This window comes from Symphalangus syndactylus, chromosome 6 (genome assembly GCF_028878055.3).
Source record: "Symphalangus syndactylus isolate Jambi chromosome 6, NHGRI_mSymSyn1-v2.1_pri, whole genome shotgun sequence".
Taxonomy (NCBI): Eukaryota; Metazoa; Chordata; class Mammalia; order Primates; family Hylobatidae; genus Symphalangus; species Symphalangus syndactylus.
The window spans coordinates 125,310,909-125,333,005 of NC_072428.2; the positions used below are offsets into that span (position 1 = coordinate 125,310,909).

Here is a 22,097-nt window from a genome sequence, read left to right on the forward strand (position 1 = left end):
AGAGGTGAGGTCTCCTATGTTGCCCAGGCTACTCTCAAAATCCTGGCCTCAAGCTGGGATTATAGGCATGAGACACTGCACTGGCTGCTAAGAACCAAGTCTTAATCCTCATCACCCACTCACTGTGACTGGCAGCAAGTCAAATCACACTATGCTACTTATTTTTCTTAGTGAGTATACTCATTCCATAGAGACACCTCAGTCATTGTCAGGGTATACGCATCACTTTTTAGACTAAATAGAACTCCTCATGACTAGCTACCAAAGCCATGAGCCCTGAGGCCCCTGATCAACTCACACACTTCATCTCATACCATTCTCCTCCTCATTCATTGTGCACCAGGCAACATGGGCTGCCTCCAGCTCGGTATGCCCAGGTTCCCGTGGTGGGGTCTCTCCACATGCTCACACACACTGCTCTCCTGCTGGTGGAACTGGCAGGGCTGGTTCCTTGTTCTTCTTTTGATTGGCATGTCACTTTCTTAGTGAGGCTTTCTCATCCATCCATCTGCCCACCCATCCATCTGATGTCTTTGCTGGGTAGACAGGAGTAAACAAGTCAAACGCAGCCAGGGACAATTGCTCACGCCTATAATCTCAGCATTTTGGGAGGGCAAAGCAAGTGGATCCCTTGAGTCAGGAGTTCGAGATCAGCCTGAGCAACATGGTGAGACCCCATCTCTACAAAAAATACAAAAATTAGCTGGGGGTGGTGGTGCACCAGGAGGCTGAGGTAGGAGAATCACCTGAGCCTGGGGAGGTTGAAGCTGTAGTGAGCCATGGTCATGCCACTGCACTCCAGCCTGACAGAGACCCTATCTCAAAAACAAAAACAAAGTCGAACATGCTGTTTGCTCTCCAAGTGCGTTTACATTCTGATGCCCTGACGAAAAGCAGTTTCTCCATTGCACACTTATTGCATGTTATACTTTCCTTTCAAAGCACAATTTTTAATTATATAAATGTTTTCATTTTATAATATATTAATACATTATTATGGTTTAAAAAGATCAAACAGATCAGTCATGCAAGAAATTCTCCTTAATGTCTCCCAGCCAGCTCCAACACCACATCACTCCTCTTCATAGGGGTAATTGCTATCATCATTTTGGCATGAACTCTTCCAGGTCTTGTCTATGCATTGCCATTTACACAGGCACATACAAATATGTAGTTTAAGTTCTTGTGTGTTTAACGTAGAAAATATTGCAGATATACTTTAAAAGTATATTTAGGCTGGGTGCAGTAGCTCACGCCTGTAATCCTAGCACTTTGGGAGGCCAAGGGGGGCGGACTGCCTGAGCTCAGACCAGCCTGGGCAAGATGGCGAAACCCCGTCTCTACTAAAAATACAAAAAAATTAACTGGGTGTGGTGGTGCATGCCTGTAATCTCAGCCACTCAGGAGGCTGAGGCACGAGAATCGCTTGAACCCAGGAGGCAGAGGTTGCAGTGAGCCGAGATCGCGCCACTGCACTCCAGCCTGGGTGACAGAGCGAGACTCTGTCTCAAAAACAAACAAACAAAAAACCCATAGATTTATATACAGTTTTTTCACCATGTGACTGCACACAGAAATACATGTAATTATTCTTCTCATGGTGTTCCGTAGTATTGCCTACCAATGAACTGTTGAACATTCAGGCTATTTTGTACTTTTCTTCTTATAAACAATGCTATAATGAATGCTTTTATGTATTCCTCTCTTTGAGTACAAGAAGGGAAATTATTGGGTTGAAGTGAACGGGCAATTTCATATTGTCAGTTCATTCCCCATAAAAGGATGTACCAATTTATAATCACAACAAAAGTACCTAAGATATTTATTTTCTTATACCCTTACCAATATTTGTTTTTCTTAATCCTAAGAACAAAACATTCTCAGCAATCATTGTCTATTAGTTGTCTTTGGCTTCTTGTATTTTTAAGAAAGATTGATTTGTAGGCATTCTTTATATATTTGGGATATTAATCCTCAGTCGATTACATGGGTTACAAATATTTTCTCCCAGTCCATTGTTGATCTAATTTTGCTTATGGTGTTTTGTCTCACAGAAGTCTTAAGTTTAGGATAAGTTTGTCAATATTTTTTCTTTGGGGTCTTCTATTTTGGATATTGCTTATACATATTTCTAAATACATTCTTCTGCATTTTTATATGACTAGTATATTCACTGGATTGTTTAATGATCATCTTCACCACCTAAATCTGAGCTCTAAGAAAGAGAGAGTTATGACTGTTCTATTCCCAAATGCGTACCTAACGCATATCATAGTCTAGTACCTCCATGCTCAATAAATGGTTATTGAGCAGATGGGGAAAAAAAGAATGATGTGGGTATTATTAACAAGAAAATACAGGTATCCCTGGAAGAAACTCAATATATGAATTAGGCTATTGTGAGTTTTATAAAATAATGCATTCTGTATACATTCTGTTAAATTTTACACTTACTTTAGAATTCTGGCTATTGGTAATTTATGCAATAATCCCAAAATTATCATAAAATCTTAAATGTTGAAAGAAACTTTAGGGATCATAGAGGGGTCCAATTGTATGGCTGTGTGCTCTGACAATAGGTTGTGTACTTTCTGTGTGCCCAGCTGCGGGCACCAATCCATTTCCAGGAGATTGACAGAATGATTGAAGAGCGCCCCCTACTGCTGGCCTCCTATGGGCCACGGTGAGCACTTAACCTTCATACTATGGGCCATGGTGAGCACTTTGATACCTTCGCCCCCTCCCAAAGCCTCAATCCCATGATTTTCCACCACTTCTATCGGTCAGAAGCTCCTGGTAATCTCCATGCCTCCTTTGCTTCTCTCTAAGATTGATGAACAGTCCACGCCACATCGAATTATTCTGACTGGATCTATACATGCTAACCTCAGCTGGGCCCTTGCTGCTTGTTTACTACTCTTTTAACCCATTCTTTTACCTTCCTGTTACATTCCCCAAAGTGTTGCACATTTTCTATTCTCAAGCTCCAAATCCCTATTCCACCTCGTGCTACCTCATTATGCTGAGCCAAGGGGTTCCCTTAATATTCTTTATCTTAAAACCCTCTCTCTTATTTTATTTGCTGTTATCTTGGAGGGAAGCATCCATGCATGTTCCTGATTTCATTCAACTCAGCTTTCTTCAAATTACTTTTTCAAATAATTTTGTCTCCTCTAAAAGGCTTATGACTTCCTTTGAGGAAAAAAACCTTCCTTTACTTGAAACTGTGTTATTGTCATCCCTTTATCAAACTTCTTCGGAGCATACTATCTCCAGTTCTTTAAGTCCTAGTCATTCTCCATTCTTCAACATAATGCAGTTGGCTTCCAGTACCTCCACTGGATTAAAACCAGTGTGTTAAAGTTCATGACTGATCTCCTGCCAATAAAACTTAATAGCACCCCACCACCCAAAGCTGCTTTCCTTCCATCATTCATTCGAACTGAATGTCGGGAACTGTGCTAAGCCCTGTGTATAAACAGATGAAAAGAAGTATCCCTTCTTCAAGGAGGTTGCCGTATAATGAAGGCATATATAAGACACAAAGGCAGGGAGGCCACCTAAATCCGCCTAGAGGTGTGAGAAAAAGCTGCAAGAAGCAGATTGCCAGGGTGAGGATAGGAATAGTATATACACTCAAGGCTGAGAAAACAGATATGCACAGAACAGAGACACAGTCGCATGAAATAAAGAATATCCTCCTGTTAGGGGAGAGGGCACCAGGTCCCACACCAGCAAAACTTCAATTTCATTATGAACGTATTGGGGGAGAGATGTTTTTGGAAAGTTTTGACAAAGAGGTGACATGACCCTGTGAGATGCTCTAAACCACAGGGGCTAGCTTCTCTGTTGACATCAGCCCCACCCCTGCTACTCTCTCCTGCATCACAGTTCCAATTCCTTCCAACAGGATCCCAGGTTAGACCCTACTAATGGGAGGTACTTAGGGCAATTTGAAAGATGGAAGAGAAAAAGCCATCATCCTATGGGTGTCATCTCTGGGCAGGCAGGTGGCCCCTGGCAAACAGGGAATTGGGTAGCCACTTCCCAGAGTCTTCCTGGGAATTACGGACTTGGTGCTGCAGGCAGCTGAGGGCTTTTTGGTGGAGGCTTTTTCTATGACTCCTGTACTTCTGGAGCTCCTGAAAGCCAGGAGAGATCTTCCTGATCTTTCCTCTCCCAGCCCTTCCAGTGGTTGTGAAATCCCTGGCTTCCTGATGAAACCCTGACAGACATAGCATGAAATTTCCAGTAATTCTTGCCTAGAAACTGTTCTACACCGACACCATACACTCAGATCTCCTTCATTTTAGACCACTAGCATCTGTTTTTCCCAAGGCTCCCATCTCACCTCTCTCCCTATAAAGATGACTCCAACACTGTATTTCTTCTCTGTATCCCACACAAATTTCCAAGTATTTCGTGGACACCACCGGCTGGATGACCTGCTGGAACCTCAAGTCAACAAATTCATCTTTTTGCACTTGTTCCTTTTCATGAGTCCGTATTTATTTTCAACATGATACAATTGTTCCAGTCATCTGGCTCAAAACTTGCAATATTTCAATATGCAATATTTCAATATGCAAATATTTCAGTAATTCTAGGCAAGAATTACTGAAATATTTATTGAGAGCCTACTATGTGCCAGCTAGGTTCTGAGAATGTAATGTTTAACAAGCTAGCTATGCTATCTGCTCTCAAAAAGCTTACAGTCTAGTGGAGGATCTAAGAAATCTAAGACGGCTGTGAAATTGTTTTTCTTTCATCCTTTAACTATGGCCAGTAACTTGCAAAAATCTCTAGCACTTCTGAAATCTCTCTTGCATTCTTTCTCCTTCTTTCCATTTCCAATCCCTTTATCAGCCCAAAACCTTCACCTGAACTATTCTTCTAGCTTACTAGACGTTATTGCATCATGCACATTTTAAAAATAATTTGATAAAACACTAATGCACATACCATTTTTGCATACAATTTCTAGGGTCACTGATAGTCCCTTTGTGGCCAAACCTTAGATTTCTTTGGGTCCTTTCATTGACCCAAAGAACCCTACCTCAGTGGCTCTCTCATCTTCATCATTCCCACTTAGGACTTAAAGCAAAATACTATCATACCTTTCTCCTACTTAGAACTTGTCATTTGAAACAAAAGCAGTGCCCAACTCACCTTTCCCGCCTTATTTCTCCAAGTCCCCTACAGGAAACCCAAGCTGCAAGCCCTAAACATGCCCCAGGCAGGCTCTTGTTGATGTATTTGTTTGTTCAGGGTTCCCTCCAACCCAAGTCTCAAGTTTCTCCAAAGCTCTTTCTTTGAGCTACCTTGGCACTTTGCACTTCTCACACTCACTTTCAGTTTTAGAGGTAACTATCCAAACCTCTTCAGTTTGAGAGCAGGGATCATTTTACTTTTGTACCCCCTGAAGCACCTGGCATAATGCTGAGCCTAAAGGTGTTTTTAAAAATTGTTAAAACTAAATCGAACCCCAATCTCTCTTCCGCTTCTTAGTCTAAGCTGCATCCTTCATCCTATTTCCTCTTCTACATAACTGTCTTTCAAACATTGGAAGACAAGTACCTCATCCTTGTTCCTTATCTATATAAAATCCAGAAGATACTGGCTAACTTGGTAGTTCAACTGAATGTAAATACAACTCAATATGAGCACAAAATAATCAAGATGTCCCTAAGGGACTTCCCAACTAACCTTTGACTCATACCTTATGATCTGAGATGAACAAATACAGAAACTCTTTACACTGTTTCATCCACCACTACTTAGCTAATATAAGGGAGGGACAAATAATACCACCCTCATCTTGGTAATTCCTTAAACAAGAAGGCTAGAAAAGCACTTGCAACTTTGAAATAGAAAGGAAGGACAACCAAAGTCATGCAAATGTAGGTGAGGATGGGTAACAAGTAGTTCTAGCTCGGCTATAAAACCTGTGACCCAGGACAAAACCTCAACATCTCTGAGCCTATTTGCCTACTTTTCCCACATGATGGGATCTGATAAGAGTTGTACGAAACCAACAACATTAAAAAGTCCCTCTGGACTCAATATCACATGCCAGGCATTTTATTAACAGTACTTTAGCTTTGCAAATACTAAAGCCGAAAATAAGAAATCCACAGATTATTGTTTCCCTTTAAATGCTCGAGTTCTTTATTAGAGTTTTTAAATCATTCAGACCACCAAAAATATCTATTTGGCCTATTCATTTTTATTGATCTTGTACACTTACTTCCTTCACCCATGAAAGGAAGCCATGGAAGGAGGTCCAATGACTACACCTACTAACACCTGCCTAATACCCTCAGTTTCCCACAGAGATGGACTAAATGCAGAATATATTCTTGAGAATGGCCAAGGTGTACCATGAACATTTGGGCCAAGATGCACGTTCTTTCCCAAATCATCTGGGTTATCACGAATAAAAATAATTATTTTATCCTTAAAGGAATTTATTAAATAATTTACTCATTTTCCTTAAATCAATTTGTTCAGAAACAACTTTTAAAACGTATTTTCAGGCTAGGCATGATGGCTCATGCCTAGCACTTTGGGAGGCTAAGAAGCACGGATCACCTGAGGTCAGGAGTTTGAGACCAGCCTGGCCAACATGGTGAAACCCTGTATCTACGAAAAATGCAAAAATCAGCTGGGAGTGGTGGTGCAGGCCTGTAATGCCAGCTACTTGGGAGGCTGAGGCAAGAGAATTGCTTGAACCCAGGAGGTGGAGGTTGCAGTAAGCCAAAACTGCACCACTGCACTCCAACCTGGGCAACAGAGTGAGACTCTGTCTCAAAAAAAAAAAAAAAAAAAAAAGAAGTATTTTCAAAGGCAGCTCTTCCTGCTGGAAAACTGCCTATGACTGTCTGAAGTCTAAGTCTGAACTAAATTAACAATTACTGAACAAGCACAAAAAATAGAGTACTGATTTTTGGGACAAGATAAATATTTGATTTCTTCAATAGTTCGTGCTAATGACCTCCAGTCATCTTTCACTTGGATAGATCACTTGGGCAGAAGTAAATACATCTGACAAAGGGCATATCTCAAAATTATGTTTAAGATACATAAGTTTTCTAACTTTTAAGAGTTTACATATTGTAATAATAAGGATCTAAAATTAAATGATGTTGGTCAATATTTAACAGAAAACTCAAAAGCTATGTGCAGTATACCTCGTGTCTTCAAGTTTAAGCAAACCTTGTTGGAGAGTGCTAACTGAATTCAGCTCTGTATTATTATAGCATAATCTCTGTACATATACACTGTTGACAGTTATTATTACCCATCCTTAAAACACAATTCATACACAGCATACATAGGTAAAAGTAGGTTATTTTTTCCCTCTCTGCAATTTCTAGACTTGTTCTAATTCAGCTAAGCCTAGAAAATGACCCACATCCATCTGACTTGCAAATGACCCTAAAACTGCAGTAAAATTTGCCTTTAACATCCAGCCTAAAGTTTAACCATTAAAATCCCCTGTGCGATTACCTCTTGAAAAACAAACTACTGACTGTAAACCAAAAGAGCTTCACTGGAAAAGGGGATGTTAAAAAGAGAAACCACTTCAAGGTAAATGAAACAAACAGGTACTATTCAAACCAACGGATATACAACATGGTGGCTAGCACTCATTGGCCAATAGCAAAAGATGGTCCTTCCTCTACTTCACTGGCCGACAAACTATGCCTACTAGTTTATAAAATCAGAGCACAGATCTGGGCTAAGATGGTAGATCGAACTTACATATTAATTTTATTTCTTCCTAAAGGTCCATTAAAATTCGAGTAAGAAAAAAAGAAAAACAGGAATAACAAGAGGAAATGACAGCAATAAAATCTAAGGACCTAGAAAGTAGATGGTTGGGTGGACTCACCTAGCTCATTTGAGAAAGTCCAACCTTAAGCTAACAGTGGGGAAAACTGAGATCCAATCCAATTTACATCACAAAATCCTCAAGGGCACAGAAACTGACAGGACTAGATACCGCTAAAACTAAAGATAAACTATGTGGAGTGGGGCTAAAATAAAGGTTACTAAGAAAGTTGTTTTAAGAAGTTAACTCCCTAGATTCATTCCCCAACTCCATGCTATTCTTCTCATAAATGGGCAGATATTTGGAGAGTTAATCTCTGGCGACGTAAAGACTGCATCAGAGAGATTATATGTAGTATAATATTAAATACATATAGAGACCACCAACACAGCTCTGAAGCCCTGGCAGTCAGACCCTTACCAGCTAGGCCAGCCATTATAAGACTCTTCTGTATGGAATCTGACCAGCCAAGGCCAACAGACAAGTGCTAAAGACAATGACAACAGAGGTCACCCAGTAGAAAAGACCACCCAGATCTTCCAATAGGGGAATTCAGAGTTGGCAAGCCCTACTCATGTTTTCAAAACTCCCCATCAATTTTTCAGTCTTATTCATGAGCAGATAACCAAGGATTACCAAGCTTCTAAGGAGTCTCTAATATAATCACTTCTTGGCCTTTTGGCTAAGATCAAGTGTAGAAGTCTCTAATAAGGAAGATAGAAATTAAAGCAAACATAAAATCAACTTGGAGAAACAGACAACACAAGGAGAAGAAAACTATGAAGTTGAGAAAAAACTTCCTAGAAACAAGAGCCAAAGATACAGATAGAAAATTGGAGAAAATATTTTAAAAAGCAGAAGTCCAGAAAGTCTAGTATTTAAATAATAGAATTTTTAGAAAGGGAGAACAGAGAAAGTAAGTGCAAGAAATTCACTCATAAGTCAAGAAAATTTCCGAGAACTGAAGAAAATGAGTCATAAGATTTTAAAAGCATACTGTATGTCCACTGTGTCCACCAAAATGAATTAAAATAGAGCCACACCTGGTGGGGAGCAGTGGCTCATGCCTGTAATCCCAGCACTTTGGGAGGCCGAGGCAGGCAGATCACCTGAGGTCAGGAGTTTGAGACCAGCTGGTCAACATGGTGAAACCCTGTTTCTACTAAAAATACAAAATTTAGCCAGGCGTAGTGGTGGGTGCCTGTAATCCCAGCTACCTGGGAGGCTGAGGCAGAAGAATTACTTGAACCTGAGAGACGGAGGTTGCAGTGAGCCAAGATTGCACCACTGCCCTCCAGCCTGGGCAACAGAGCGAGAATCCATCCCAAAATAATAATAATCATCATCATCATAATAAATAAATAAATAAATAAATAAATAAATAAAATAGACCCACACCAAGGGAGATCACTATGGAATTCCAGAACACAGAAGACAAACTTGCTACAAGCTTCCAGAGAGGGAGAAAGATTACATATAGAGAATAAGAGCATCTTTGGATTGTTCAACAACAAAACTGGAAGCAAGAAGGTAATAAGCCTTTAAATTTCTGCAGGAAAAAATATCTACAACCTAGAATCCTGTATTTACCAAACTATCAACTGAGAAGTAGAATTAAATATTATTTCAGACAAGCAGATTACTAAAATATTTATCTCCCATGTACCTTCCCTTAAGAAATACTGGAGGATGTCACTCCAGCAAAATGAGATTAAAAAAATAAATAAAAGACTAGGGTACGGGATTTAGGAATATAGGAAGAAGATCCAAGAAAGGAGAGAGAACAAAGTGAAATACTAGAAATGACTGCTGTGTACCAGATCTGAGTATTGTGATCCATGACAGCTGTCAGTACCAAGATTCCCACTGCTATTATACCAATAGGCCCCTAAGTCAGTTTGGTTCAGGCTCTTTTCTGTACTTTCTGATTTTGACGAAGCCTAATGAAGTTTCTGTTCTCCCCGCCAAGCCCTGGTGAATTAATCAGCTGACGCTTATTTTAAACCCCACCCCTCACCTCAAAGGGTTAAGACACTTAATTCACTAAGTGTCTGTGATCTACTCCAGAGGACTGGAGGGAAGCCATGGTGAGCTTTGACACAGGAAACAGACAGCAGACTGATCCTGTAGACCATATTTCTGCCAGACACCTGGGACTGTGCTTACATGACAAGACCTACCCCAACTGGCAAGCCCCATTTTCCAGGACTCACTCATAACCTTGGCCACTGTACTTCTCAGAAGAGGCTTTCATAAATGATCAGAGACGCTAAATCCAAACTATGCCCCAGAAGCTGTTTAGTTTATCTTCTCCTAAAAGCCTTAATCTAATAGTGACAACATCGCCCTTTCCTTCCACAGCTAGGCTTGGGTTTATTACTCAGCTTTTTAAAACTAAACAATCTATTATTCAGGGATAGATACACGGCTGGCAAAACTCTTGAAGATTAACACAGAATTTTAAAACAATGGCTATTTGAGATGATGAGGAAAGAAAATGAAGTCTAATTGGAGAGGGGCAAATAGAGGGCTTTTAAGACACCAGAGGTTCTATTTTTTTTTTTTTTTTTGAGACGGAGTCTCGCTCTTGTTGCCCAAACTGGAGTGCAATGGCGCAATCTGGACTCACTGCAACCTCTGCCTCTTGGGTTCAAGCGATTCTCCTGCCTCAGCCTCCTGAGTAGCTGGGATTACAGGCACGAGCCACCATGCCCAGCTAATTTTTTTTTTGTAGTTTTAGTAGAAATGGGGTTTCACCATGTTAGCCAGGCTGGTCTCAAACTCCTGACCTAAGGTGATCCGCCCGCCTCGGCCTCCCAAAGTGCTGAGATTACAGGCGTAAGCCACCATGCCCGGCCTCTATTTTTAACCTCGGTGGTAGGCACACAGGTCATTACTGTTTTTATTCTTTATACTTTTTATAAAGTCATGCTTTTTATAAACTCTTCTGTATGACTGATTAAACATACACACAATTACAGCACAGCCTTATGAGGTAGGAGTTCCCTCCTTTTACAGAAAAAGCAACATTTTTATTGATATGCCCATCTCAGGACTTTCCGGTATCCCCCGCAAAAAGCCTTGATTACAATTCGCTGCCATCTGAATATTATTTGTGCGTTGGTCCATCACTTTGCAGTACAGTGTGAAGGTGCAGGAGACTGAAGCAAAGTTCAAGGGCAAAGAGAGCCTGTCATTTCTAGTCCTCTCCTCTTATCTGGGGAAATTTTGTTAATTTTACAAAACAATTTACTATCCACTTGGTCACCATCTATTTGTGGCGACATTTATTTGAGAGTATCATGTTTAAGTTTCTAAAAATTGTGTTGAAATTTTAACAAATTAAAGTACAGCGTAAAGGTAAGGTTGAAAAAAACCCACCTGAAAGCACAGAACGTGCAATCTAGATCTATTTAGTTAACTGATCCTACATCGCATCCCTTAATGGACATGGCTAAAAATATGCCAGTTCTAGCTTTGGGCTTCTGAATGCAGCCCAAGGCAAGACATACAAACCACACAGATCCTGGTGTTCTGTTGGGGAACAGGTAACTTTCATCCTCTACCCTCTTTTGGTCAGTGGTGCGATCGTTGCCCCATCATCAGGTACTTCCTAAAATGGTCAGTCATAAAAGATGTGTCCGTGGATCATCTACATCAGTGTTTCCCGATCTCTTTCCCATCATGGCACTCACAAAGCGATGCCACTTGTGTGACATAGTGGCTGCTGCTTCCGCCAGGTCTCCCTAAAGAGAACCAACATCTCAGCATGTCAATAACCTCTCCATTACTGGCACATAAGGCTTCTCAGTTGGGAAGGCTTGGCATGCATAATACAATAGTAGAAAGAGGAATCTTCTACTGAAAGGCACTGGAAGAGGGATTCTTGAGGACAAGATGGGCTGAACTTCAAGGATGCCATTGACTGTCAATAAAATGGTTGTTTCTCCTCCACTTTCTTCTTCTAAACCATCCTCCCTACTGTTGAAGATGTAAAATCAAACGGAAATATCTGATGGCTACTTGTCACAAAATCTTTCAAACTCACATGCAACAAAACGGAAAAACAAAAACAAGAACAACCCAAGTGTCATCATCAAGTTTTCTGTTTTATTTAAGATTTTAGTTTTAATTCTGAAGAAAGAGGTACATTTCCTTGTTTTTAGTTTTAGAATCAGGTTATAACCAGGTTTCTGTTTTCTTTTCTCCTGTCTTTTCAATACTGCACAAACGTCCAGAAACTACAGGGTTAAGTAAAAGCTGCAGGCAAAGAGGTCAGAGATTTGCTCCTGATGGTGATCAGATGGCCCCAGGGCAGTGCTATCTCAGAGTGCCCTCGTCAGGTGAATTTACGGTAAAAGAAAAAAGATTCCGACAGAGGAGAAGGACTGAAGAAATCACTTACATTTCAGCTCTTATATTATTAATAGGTATTAAATCTGTGAATACTTTTTTCCTTTAAAACATTTCAATTTACTTTAAATCTAAAGCCAAAAAATTTTTCTCCTTTAAAAAAATTACTTCTTACCTCCTTATAAACTCTTTAGCAATCGGCCAGTTACCACTACAGATGAATTTGTCTTTCCATCAACTTCCAATACATTCTTTTGCTTAACGACACAAGTCCTTGCCATCAACTTGCCAAAATAATTAAAAAATAATTTAAATTAAAAGCATTTTCCCTGCAATAATGATAAGCTGAATACAAGATGGATGCTAGGACCACTGCTTTCCCCCATGCATTTAGCAATCTCACGTAAATGAACCTGGTTTTCAAACTTCTGCAGTTGATAATGCATTTACTTGACCTTTCCTATAGATTAATCGTCATTTTCTGCTAAGCAGATTATGTCATTATTATGCGCAACAGACAGACAATAATTTTCTAAGTATTGAGACTGCCCTTTGATTTTTTTTTCTCTCCTTAAAAAGGCATTTTTAGAAACATTCAACAGTGTCACTCAAATGCTGGATCAACAAAAACTTTTACAATTAATAAAGAGATGGTAATGACCCTGTGATCGCATTGCATCTGGGGGTAAGGAGAAAAAAAATTGATTAGGTATTGGCTTCTTCAGAACATAAGAGATGAGAAGGGAGCTGTGGGTGGTGGGCTGAGAGGGAGAAAACAGAGTGGGACAAATCCTGCATTTTCTAATGGTTGCTCCTCTTTGCCTAATGGCGGTCCAGTGTTGAACTCTGTAGTAAATCTGTGGGGGTTTTGCTGGGGGGTCTGAAGGCCGTCTGAAAGCCTGGGGGTGGGGAGTGGAAGCTGGAAGGGTTTGAAGGAGGAGGGTAGGGATTCCAACTGGCTCTGTGCAGTGGGATCTGTGTGCTGAAGGGGGTGCTGTGGTGGGTCTGTGATGGAGCAGCGCTGGGGCCGTCCATCTCTGTGAGGGCCTGAAGGGATTTTAGCCAGTGTGGAGGATTGTCATCTTGAAGAGAGTCTAAACTGTTTCCTGAAGATGCCGGAATACCTAAGGAGAGAAAAGAAAAAAGAAGGAAAATGGTGAGTTTGTGTAGAAAGAATAAGCTCGTCAAACAAATTTAGAAAACAAAACCAAAAGGAAACACAGAAAAGATTACAATTTTAAACTCCTTCCAAATAAGACCTTTTAAACCGATCCTCCCCCAACAACAAAGACTTATTGTCACACAAACCCATGCCTCCTCTTGAACTAAACTTGGTCCCCCACTGTCACAGAGGCAGAGCTGCAAAACACCATTCCCCAGAACTGCATGACGGCATTTCCCAATTGTGCTTTTCCTCCTCTGACAGGGATACGTAAAAAGACAGCCTTATAATAGAGAGCTTTATAACAAAAAGTGGAGTATGTTCCTTATAAGAAGAGTAAGTCAGATCCTTTTGTACTTTGAGGCCTACAAAATACACATGTTGCCAGATGTTAACACCTACTTAAACCAGAAGAAGCAACCTAGGCATCAAATGCCTTCTTATTAATATACAACTAGGCCGACAGGTTAAACAAGACTTGCGTGACCCCTGAGAAAGAAACAAGCCACTCCACACTTGCGGCTTTGTGAAAAGAAGCTTATGTTGAAGAGATCTCGGTTTTTATTTAATCTGTGCTAAAAACCAAACTGTTGGCAGTCAGTGGAGCTGAAGGGAGTGAGAAAGTTACCTGTGATGATGGCTGGGTCTGTCCAGCTGCCAGGGCTGTCCCAACTCAGGCTGTCGGTGGTGGCAGTGTTGGACGTTGGTGCACTGTGGTTGGCGTTGGAGGGGGAAGAAGAATTGGGCAGTCCACCAAAGTTGATGTTAATGTTGGGTAGAAGTGCCCTTAGCCCGTCCTGCCATTCCTTCATATTTAAACTCTCTACAGAACTGCTGTTGTCTGGGAGATTTACCAACAAAAAAATGAAAGATAAAAAAAAATAAAAAGCTACGTTAGAAACATATGTTGTTCTTTAGTGGTTAAGCGGGAGAAGAATTATTCTTTTTTTTACTGAGCATTTAAAATGGGTTGTCCTAGCAAGATAAACTTGGTTAGGATTTTGCTCGTGAGCTCAGAGCCCCTGAAGTGAGGAAAAACTTGCTCAAGGATCAGGAGAGGGAGCTTCTTGTCTCTCTACAGCCTCTTCACCATTATGGGTTTGTAAATCAATAATCCAGTTTAAAGACTCAATGCTCCAGAGCACAATTTAGTTCCAGCTACATTATGAAGTTTCAGTTAGTGAGGCATTTAGCCAGCTGAGCTGATTTACGCTATAAAAAAGCCAAGTCTGCAAAGTCCAATATAGGAGCTTATTTCTCAGCCCACAAATGGAAGAAAAGTCATTTTATGAAGAATAAACATAAGCAATAGAAAAAGAAAAATAATTAAGTCCTTCTTGATTATAAAACTGGCAATGTGTTTCAGAAGAGAAAAGCAGTAATGAACAGGCTTTTGAATTTGAAAAGAATGTATTTCCATTTAGTCACTAAGGCCGAGGAGGCAGGAGCTGATACCTTCTAGATGGAATAATTTCTGTTCTACTCCAACAGTTCTACCAATCTTTCACAGCCTGAGTCCTGGAATCCTACAGTTTTCTGGGTCTATTTATGAATAGTATCAAACATGAGAAGACACTAGCAACATAAAAAAGGCTTTTTATAAATTGTAACTAAACTAACTTGATCTACTACCATCCAGAATCCATAGAGTATAACTAACTGGTCAGGGGCAAAAGGGTGAAGTATAACAACTACTTAGTTATTTAACAAATATTTAGATAGTTGTTTTATTTTTGAAAACAGCAATGTAAGTCAAATTACAAACTGGAGTTTTTGAAAAAAGCATAGAAAAATATTTCTGATTCTACAGAACTGATTAGCAATCAACGCTGGGAAGGAGGAGGAGGAGGATGTTCTATCAGGCACGATCTATGCTGCTTAGCAAAATCAGAATTTTCTCTTTGAAATTTCACTTTGCACCAACCACTGATCTATGCCAAATTATATCATGTTTCAACAAGTGAAGGATTTAACTCCATTGGCCTTATTTATAAAAAGATAAAAAACTACAACTAAACTGAACGAAGGTCATCTCTGAACTTACTAAGATGAAGAAAAAGCACTCTAGGCTACACAAAACAAGACAACAGATGGGAAAATAAATTCTCCAAGCCTACTTTCATTTCATAATTGATGTAATTTGCTAAACCTCACATTTCTTATATTTGCATATTATTTTACATTTGTATTGTGTTGTATGGTTTACAAGGCACTCTCATAGTCAATTATGTCATTTGATCTTCACAACAGCCCTGAGAGGCAGGCAGACGGGGATAAATAATCTGCATTTACTATATAAAGAAACAGACTCAGGAATAATTTGCCCAAGTTCACAAAACTTGTTATTGAGAACTTGAACCTGAACCCTGTCCAAAAAAAAAAAAAAAGCAAGCAAGCTTACTCTCTCGATCTACTCTGTACAGACTATTAATTTTTTTAAAGGGTCAAATATTAAAGGGAAAGCCCAGGGGAAGACCCATGATTGAAAGGAGGCAAAAGAGAAACACAGAAGCATTATAGTGTGTCCACTGGCCATGATTAGCAGAGAGATATTGTGGCTAAAGGAAGAAACTGGACTCTACGGCCAGGAGAAAAAAATTCTGCTCAAGAATACAATCATTAGTTTCCCCCTGGCTCCCTAACTACATGAGACACAAACAAGATCACAAATTTAAGTCCTAGAACACTCTCAGTCACAGGAAGGTTTACGGCTATGGTACCTTCTAACTTTTAAAGCAGTCAAACTGTCATGCTGAATAACTTAAAATAGCTTCCAATTAGGCAAAAGCAAAACAGGGAAAACTTCCTAGAAGAAAAATAAAATCCCCCAGAAATAAAAAGATGATGTATAACTACATGGGAAAATTTTCAGGAAGATAAATTGCTCTTACACCGACTGGCTAATGTCCCTAAGAAGGCCGTGCAAATGATGATCCTCCCTCTTCTACTGAATAGGGAGAGAGAGAATATCCCATAACTCAGACCAATCTGCTCCTAACTTTTGCTTTACCATTTAGTGAGCAATGAAATCGAGGAACATTTAATTTTGCATTAACAGAATAACACTTGCATTTACATAAATCTTATTTGAAAATTAGTAATAAAGTCAAAAGACAATAAAGGCAGAGGGGTTATATGACAACTCTCTGTACTTCCCACTCAGTTTTGCTGTGAACCTAAAACTACTCTAAAAAAAGTTTGTTTTAAGGGACATTTGTTCCTGTAATTGTAGACTAATCAAATCAAGCAAGAGTATGTTAGCCAAAGAAATTCACATATGGCACATGGTGCAGAAACAGTTGAGAAATTTAGATCCTCCCAGGTGCACTATGATTACAGGATACCTTGGGAAATAAATTAGCTAGTTTATAATGCAACAATCTTGACACCCCTCCTCCCCCCAAAAAATCATGTGCCTTGACATTTTGGGAGCCTGACAGCATGGATGTGGCTTACAGTAAAGCTGCAAGTGTTATAGGGAAGTAGAATGATGCTTTTAGCTCTTGGAATAGGACCATATTCCATCTAGCTTAGAAGAAAAGAAGTTTATTTCACTGTTTTTTCCACTATTGCTATGCCAAGTGTTGGCACAAAGAAAAGGTGAGAGAAAGAAAATCAGCTTAATCCTAACCCCATCAAAATAGCTCATCTCAGTCCAGCCGTACCTGAAGTCACCTCCTTGATTCCCCATTCCCTCCCAATGACCCAAATTTGTCTCGGCTGCAAGGGCTTCTGGCAATTCCATTCTTTGAAACAGACACAGCAGGGTTTATCAACCTCATCACCACTGACAGTTTGAACTACATAATTCTCTGTTGTGAAGTGCTGTCCTAAGCACTGTGGGAGGTTTAGCAGCATTGCCGGCCTCTACCCACTAGATGCTAGGGGTACAGACTCCCCAGTTTTGACAGCCAAAATTGTCTTTAGACATTGCAAATGTCTTCTGGGGAAGCAAAATTGCATCCAGTTGAGAACCACTGACACAAAGGAAGTCGATTCCTTTGCTTCTAGGGCTCTTATATGATCTCGCTTGAATGCGTATTTTCCTTTCAAATAGTACCAGGACTTTGACCACTGACTCAACCTGATGCAAGTTCATTTTCTTTTATTTATACAGGACTTCACACTGGAGTACAATTCAATGTGTATAAGCCAGTAGGTCTCATAGAGAAAACATTGTACATAGGTTGTATAAGGCATCTCCACAACTGGCTGTCAATATAATTTAGGCATGTATATCCCAGGACCCCTAATTCATAACTAAAAATAACACCTGCCTTACTCTTTCATAAGGATAAAAATAAGAGAAGCAAATGCAATTTGGAGCACATTTATTACTTGCTAAATGCCTAACAACAAATGCTCCACTTGTGGTCAATACTGAATGGATAGTAAACTTTCCAAAAAGCTAAGGCAGAGTAATTCTTACTGCTAGGAACTAGCCCTGTGTACTAGTCTCCTTTTAGGAACTTAAGAATAACACCCATCATTCTCAGAGGTACTGTGTAGTCAATCTAATAATGAGTCTTTTCATCACTAAAACATTACAAAGACAAGGTATCAGAAAGTACTTTAAACTTACCATAAGATGGGAAAAGGGCAAGCAAAGTATAATAAAAATCAAGTTACCAAACATTTTATATTAAAAACAATACTAATTTTATTTTTAAAGTAATTAGTAATAGTATAATACATCAGGGAAGGAGTGTTTATTCTTAAAGAATTGATAATATATTTAGATTTTTTCTGATGTTAAAAATTTTACTTTATGGAATATAAATATGTGCAACAAAACACTATTTTCAGTTCTAAACAATTTGAGGGCAAGAAAGGGGGTCAAGTTGTTGGTAGTAGTTTTATTTTTCAGTGTAGAACTCAAAGGCACACAGTTTAAAGTACTTTCAAGATGCCACGTGCCACACTTTCATATTCTACTGTGTAAGAAGTATCAGTAAACTTCATTTACCTGCCTCAGAAAACCTCTTATTAAAGAAGAAATTATAGTTAAAATTCTGCTACCTTGCTGGTCAAGGTAGCAGAATCCATAGTAAGCCGATCATGATGCACTAAACAAGTTGACAAATCTAGTTTTTAGCAATAACAGTTTAAAAAATCAGTATAAGATGCATATATTAAGCTAAAAATCAAAGCAACTCTTTACTGAGTGCCTACAGTGTACATGGAACACAAAAGCACTTAAACCATGACCTCTGTTTTCAAGGGGCTAAAAGTCTAGACAGTGGGACAATGAAAATACATGAAAAGTTCAACAACTACTTCTGAAAATGCAACAGAAGAAATGCCCAGGGTGGTATATGATTAAAATATGCTACATAAGTTCAGTAAAATGACAGGCCAGTTGGGACACGTATGGGAACGTGCTGGTGGGTGAAGAACAGTAGCATTCATGGAGTTGCCATTTTAGTTACTACATAGCTCTCCCCCTCCTCCCACACCAAACCTGAAAATCTCACAACAGGTTGAAACTATCTTTAGTATTTCTATATAACACTGTACTAGTCCAGCTGTTTACTAGGAAGTACACAGAAAGGCATTTAAACAATGACTATATTATAGACTATATTTCAGAATGAATTCTGACATCAGACCTTTCACAGAACACTGCTTGGGCAAGCACACACAGTTAGCATTAATAACATCCAAAGTGGGTTATCTTTCTGTTCTCCAGGTTAACTGCAATATGTTAATTATTATGAAATGTAAAACTAGAAATAGCAAAATGTGGGCAAACCTGCTCCTAACAGTAAGCTGTCACTGGCAACAAGCCAATGGGTTTTTCCAGCTGATATAAAAGCTTCACCTGAAAGAATGAAGGCAGTTGAGGGGGCAGGGTACCAGGACAAGGCATCCTTCCTTCCCACCTTGATTTCATGTAGTTTACGTATTAGGGTACCATGTAAGATTTAATTTGAAAAATAAGATCTGCTGCTAAAAGGGTAAAGACATAGAAGACCTCTGCATAATGACAACATAGTGAGATAAAACACATGTAAAACAAGCCCCCAAACAAGACAATTCCAGTAGATTTGTTTCCACGAATATATTTTTGTGCCACCAAATCAGGATATTGTGCCTTCTTGGAATTCTTGCCTCTACTTTATTTTTGGTACTCCCTCCTCAAGGCCTTCTCATTAAACAATAAATACACCCCTACCAGGAAGTAGGCACTGAGAGACCCAGTCACAAAATACACCTAGAAGTGTTCATTCTGCACTTCAGTTTTTGAGCCATATTTAATGGTCATTGCGAAAAGGCTCAATACAACCTGATTTTGTTTTTCTAAAAAGTTTTTGTCTTCCATCTTCACTCTTGTCCTTTATAGTTCAAAACCACAGGCTCCAGTGGTTAGGTTACTTAAACAAATCTTTCTTGGTGCAAGTGGCTACACATCAGAAACCTGGTTCCTACGATGATTAACTCTTTGCCAGTTAGACTTTCAAATCTTTGTCCTTTTTTAGAAGGACATAGGGAACAACCTGTCTTAGCTCCTGCCCCCACACCCCTCCCTCTTATACGTGATCTCCTACCAGTTTTGGGATGGAGTGCATCTTCATCAGTATTTGATTTGAACAAAGTCTAAACTTCTCAAACCTCAATAATGAATCTCTAAGTGACTCAAATACAAATGATTTATGCTGAACTAAACTTCAAAGAGCAGACAAAATTTGTCATGTTGAAATTTAAAGGAAGGCCTTCATAATATAAGTGTACTGTATGTCAGGGCAGTCACAAAAATCATTCCAATTTATTAACTAAAATATGCAGAGAAAATGACTTCTTAGTAAATGAATTGTTATAGACAGACATTATAAAATCAGCTTGTGAAAAATGTTATTCTAGTTAAATAGTTTACACTAAAATTTCTACAACTATGTTTATTAGAACGCAAGACAGACCAATACTGCTCTAGGTCACAGACAAAATCTTAAGGGTTTAATAGATCTGAAAGTAGAATCTGGATTAAGTGGAAAATCTTAAGAACCCAAATGAAAAAAGAGTTCTGAGCAGAAACAAAGAACCTGAACAAAGTAACAGCCAAAACAACAACAACAAAAGAGGCAAAATTTGTTTATACTGGTAGAAATGACATAAACAGAAAAATCCAGATCCGCTACATATGACTTGTGCTTTCTAAACTTTATTCCCTCCATTCTCCTTGTCTAGAATGCTTTCTTGTTCTCTTCAAGTAGTTTTTATTCAATCTTCCAAAAGTCGAAGTCTCTTCTCTTCCACTGGACAGCACTTAGGGTCTGAACCACTCATCTGGCAGCACACCGTGCCGTGCCATCGACTGCAGTTACTGTCCACCTTTCCATGTACTCATACTTCACCTCTCACAACTCCGCTGAAAAGCCTGATGGGGACGTCCTGTACATTCTTCAGCATGTAGCTCAGTGTCTTAGAAATGTTACATGCATCAAGATATCTGCAGACTTGAGGGTCTGACTTGAGAAGAGCTGGAAAGTGACTTTCCCCAACAAAATCTGTTTAATTCCTATCTGTATAATGCTGTGAACAGATGGTTCTCTCCAAAAAGATGCAAAGCTTTCTGAATGCAGGAGGAGTAAGTTAAGTTTTGGGGTCCAAGAGGCTTCTCTGCATGTAAACTGAAGGAAATGAGCCACTAAGATGATACGTTTTTAATAGCATTTCAGATGCCAAAACACAAGCAAATAATACTTTTAAAAAGTCCAACGCTCAAAACTGTTTAAAGAAGGAATGTTTTATTAAAAACAAATATTCTAGTATTATGTGTACAGGATATTAAACAAAAGTCTCTAAGATATATTCTACCCATTTTTCTACTCCAGCCACTATTCCTTCACTCATTATGTACTTTATGTACTCAATTACTTTAGTATCAACAATCCAATGAGGTTAAGTAGTAGGTTCATTTTACAAATGAGGAGGCTGAATAGGCACTGTAGTTTAAAGAATTTGTCCCAGGTTATGGAGTTAAAGTGTTGCAGTCAGCAATTAAAATCAGTCTGACTCCAAAGCATTTGTTCTTGCCATCAAGCATACTATCAACCAGTCTGTGTCCTGGGCAGGACTCATGGGCTAGCAGAAGGGAAGGGTAAATGTGTTTAAATAACTACAACATGCGATTCTAGTATGAGCAAAGACCTGTGGGGCATAAAGAAGGAAGTGAATAATTCTTCCATTCTACATATAGGATAAACAGCAAATAAGAAAACATCAGAGGAAAAGCAGCTGATGTGGAAGAGGGAAAGGGCATCCCATAGAGAACACAGGGACGCACAGGCCACAGGCAGCAAATAAAAAAATACAGTGGGAACATTTCGAAATATAAGTAGATGTGTTTTACATAATGTATATTATTCTCTTCTAGAATGTTCCTATAAGGATCTATACATCTGTTTTGAAGGAGACTCAGATTAATGAGAACAAGAAGATCTAGATGGCTGCTTTATGAAGGAATCAGAATCTAAGAAAAAAACAAAAATACTCATGTGCAAAGTTATATTAAAAAAGAGGAAAAAGTTAACAAACTTGAATATAAAAGATGCATACACCCTTAGAAGCATCACAGACAGGATCAAGTGAGACCCAAACCACAATATGTAAGCAGCGCTAAATGAAGGCAAGGGACAAAAAAGATTCATATAAAAGATCTGTAAAACGTCAAAGCAGCAGCCTGGAGGGAAGCATTTAAGTGAGCATAAAACTGAGCAGTGACCACGAACAAAGCCCTGTGAGGAGATC

The 22,097-nt window shown here is 39.2% G+C and overlaps 1 protein-coding gene across 9 annotated transcripts in view; it reads right to left on the reverse strand.

Annotated features, from left to right (window-relative positions):
• Nucleotides 1-11,922: 11,922 nt before the first annotated feature.
• Nucleotides 11,923-22,097, reverse strand: part of CNOT4 (CCR4-NOT transcription complex subunit 4) — a 149,589-nt gene continuing 139,414 nt past the window's right edge. For 5 of the 9 annotated variants that reach the window (XM_055284119.2, XM_055284118.2, XM_055284120.2 and 2 more), the window contains 2 exons: nt 13,978-14,190; nt 11,923-13,311 (listed from right to left, as the gene is read on the reverse strand). In XM_055284119.2, the coding sequence (XP_055140094.1) occupies nt 13,010-13,311; nt 13,978-14,190 (515 nt within the window). In that variant the 3' untranslated portion in view covers nt 11,923-13,009. The remainder of the gene's footprint in view (nt 13,312-13,977; nt 14,191-22,097) is intronic. The other 4 variants (XM_055284125.2, XM_055284123.2, XM_063642294.1 and 1 more) reach the window with 1 other exon arrangement.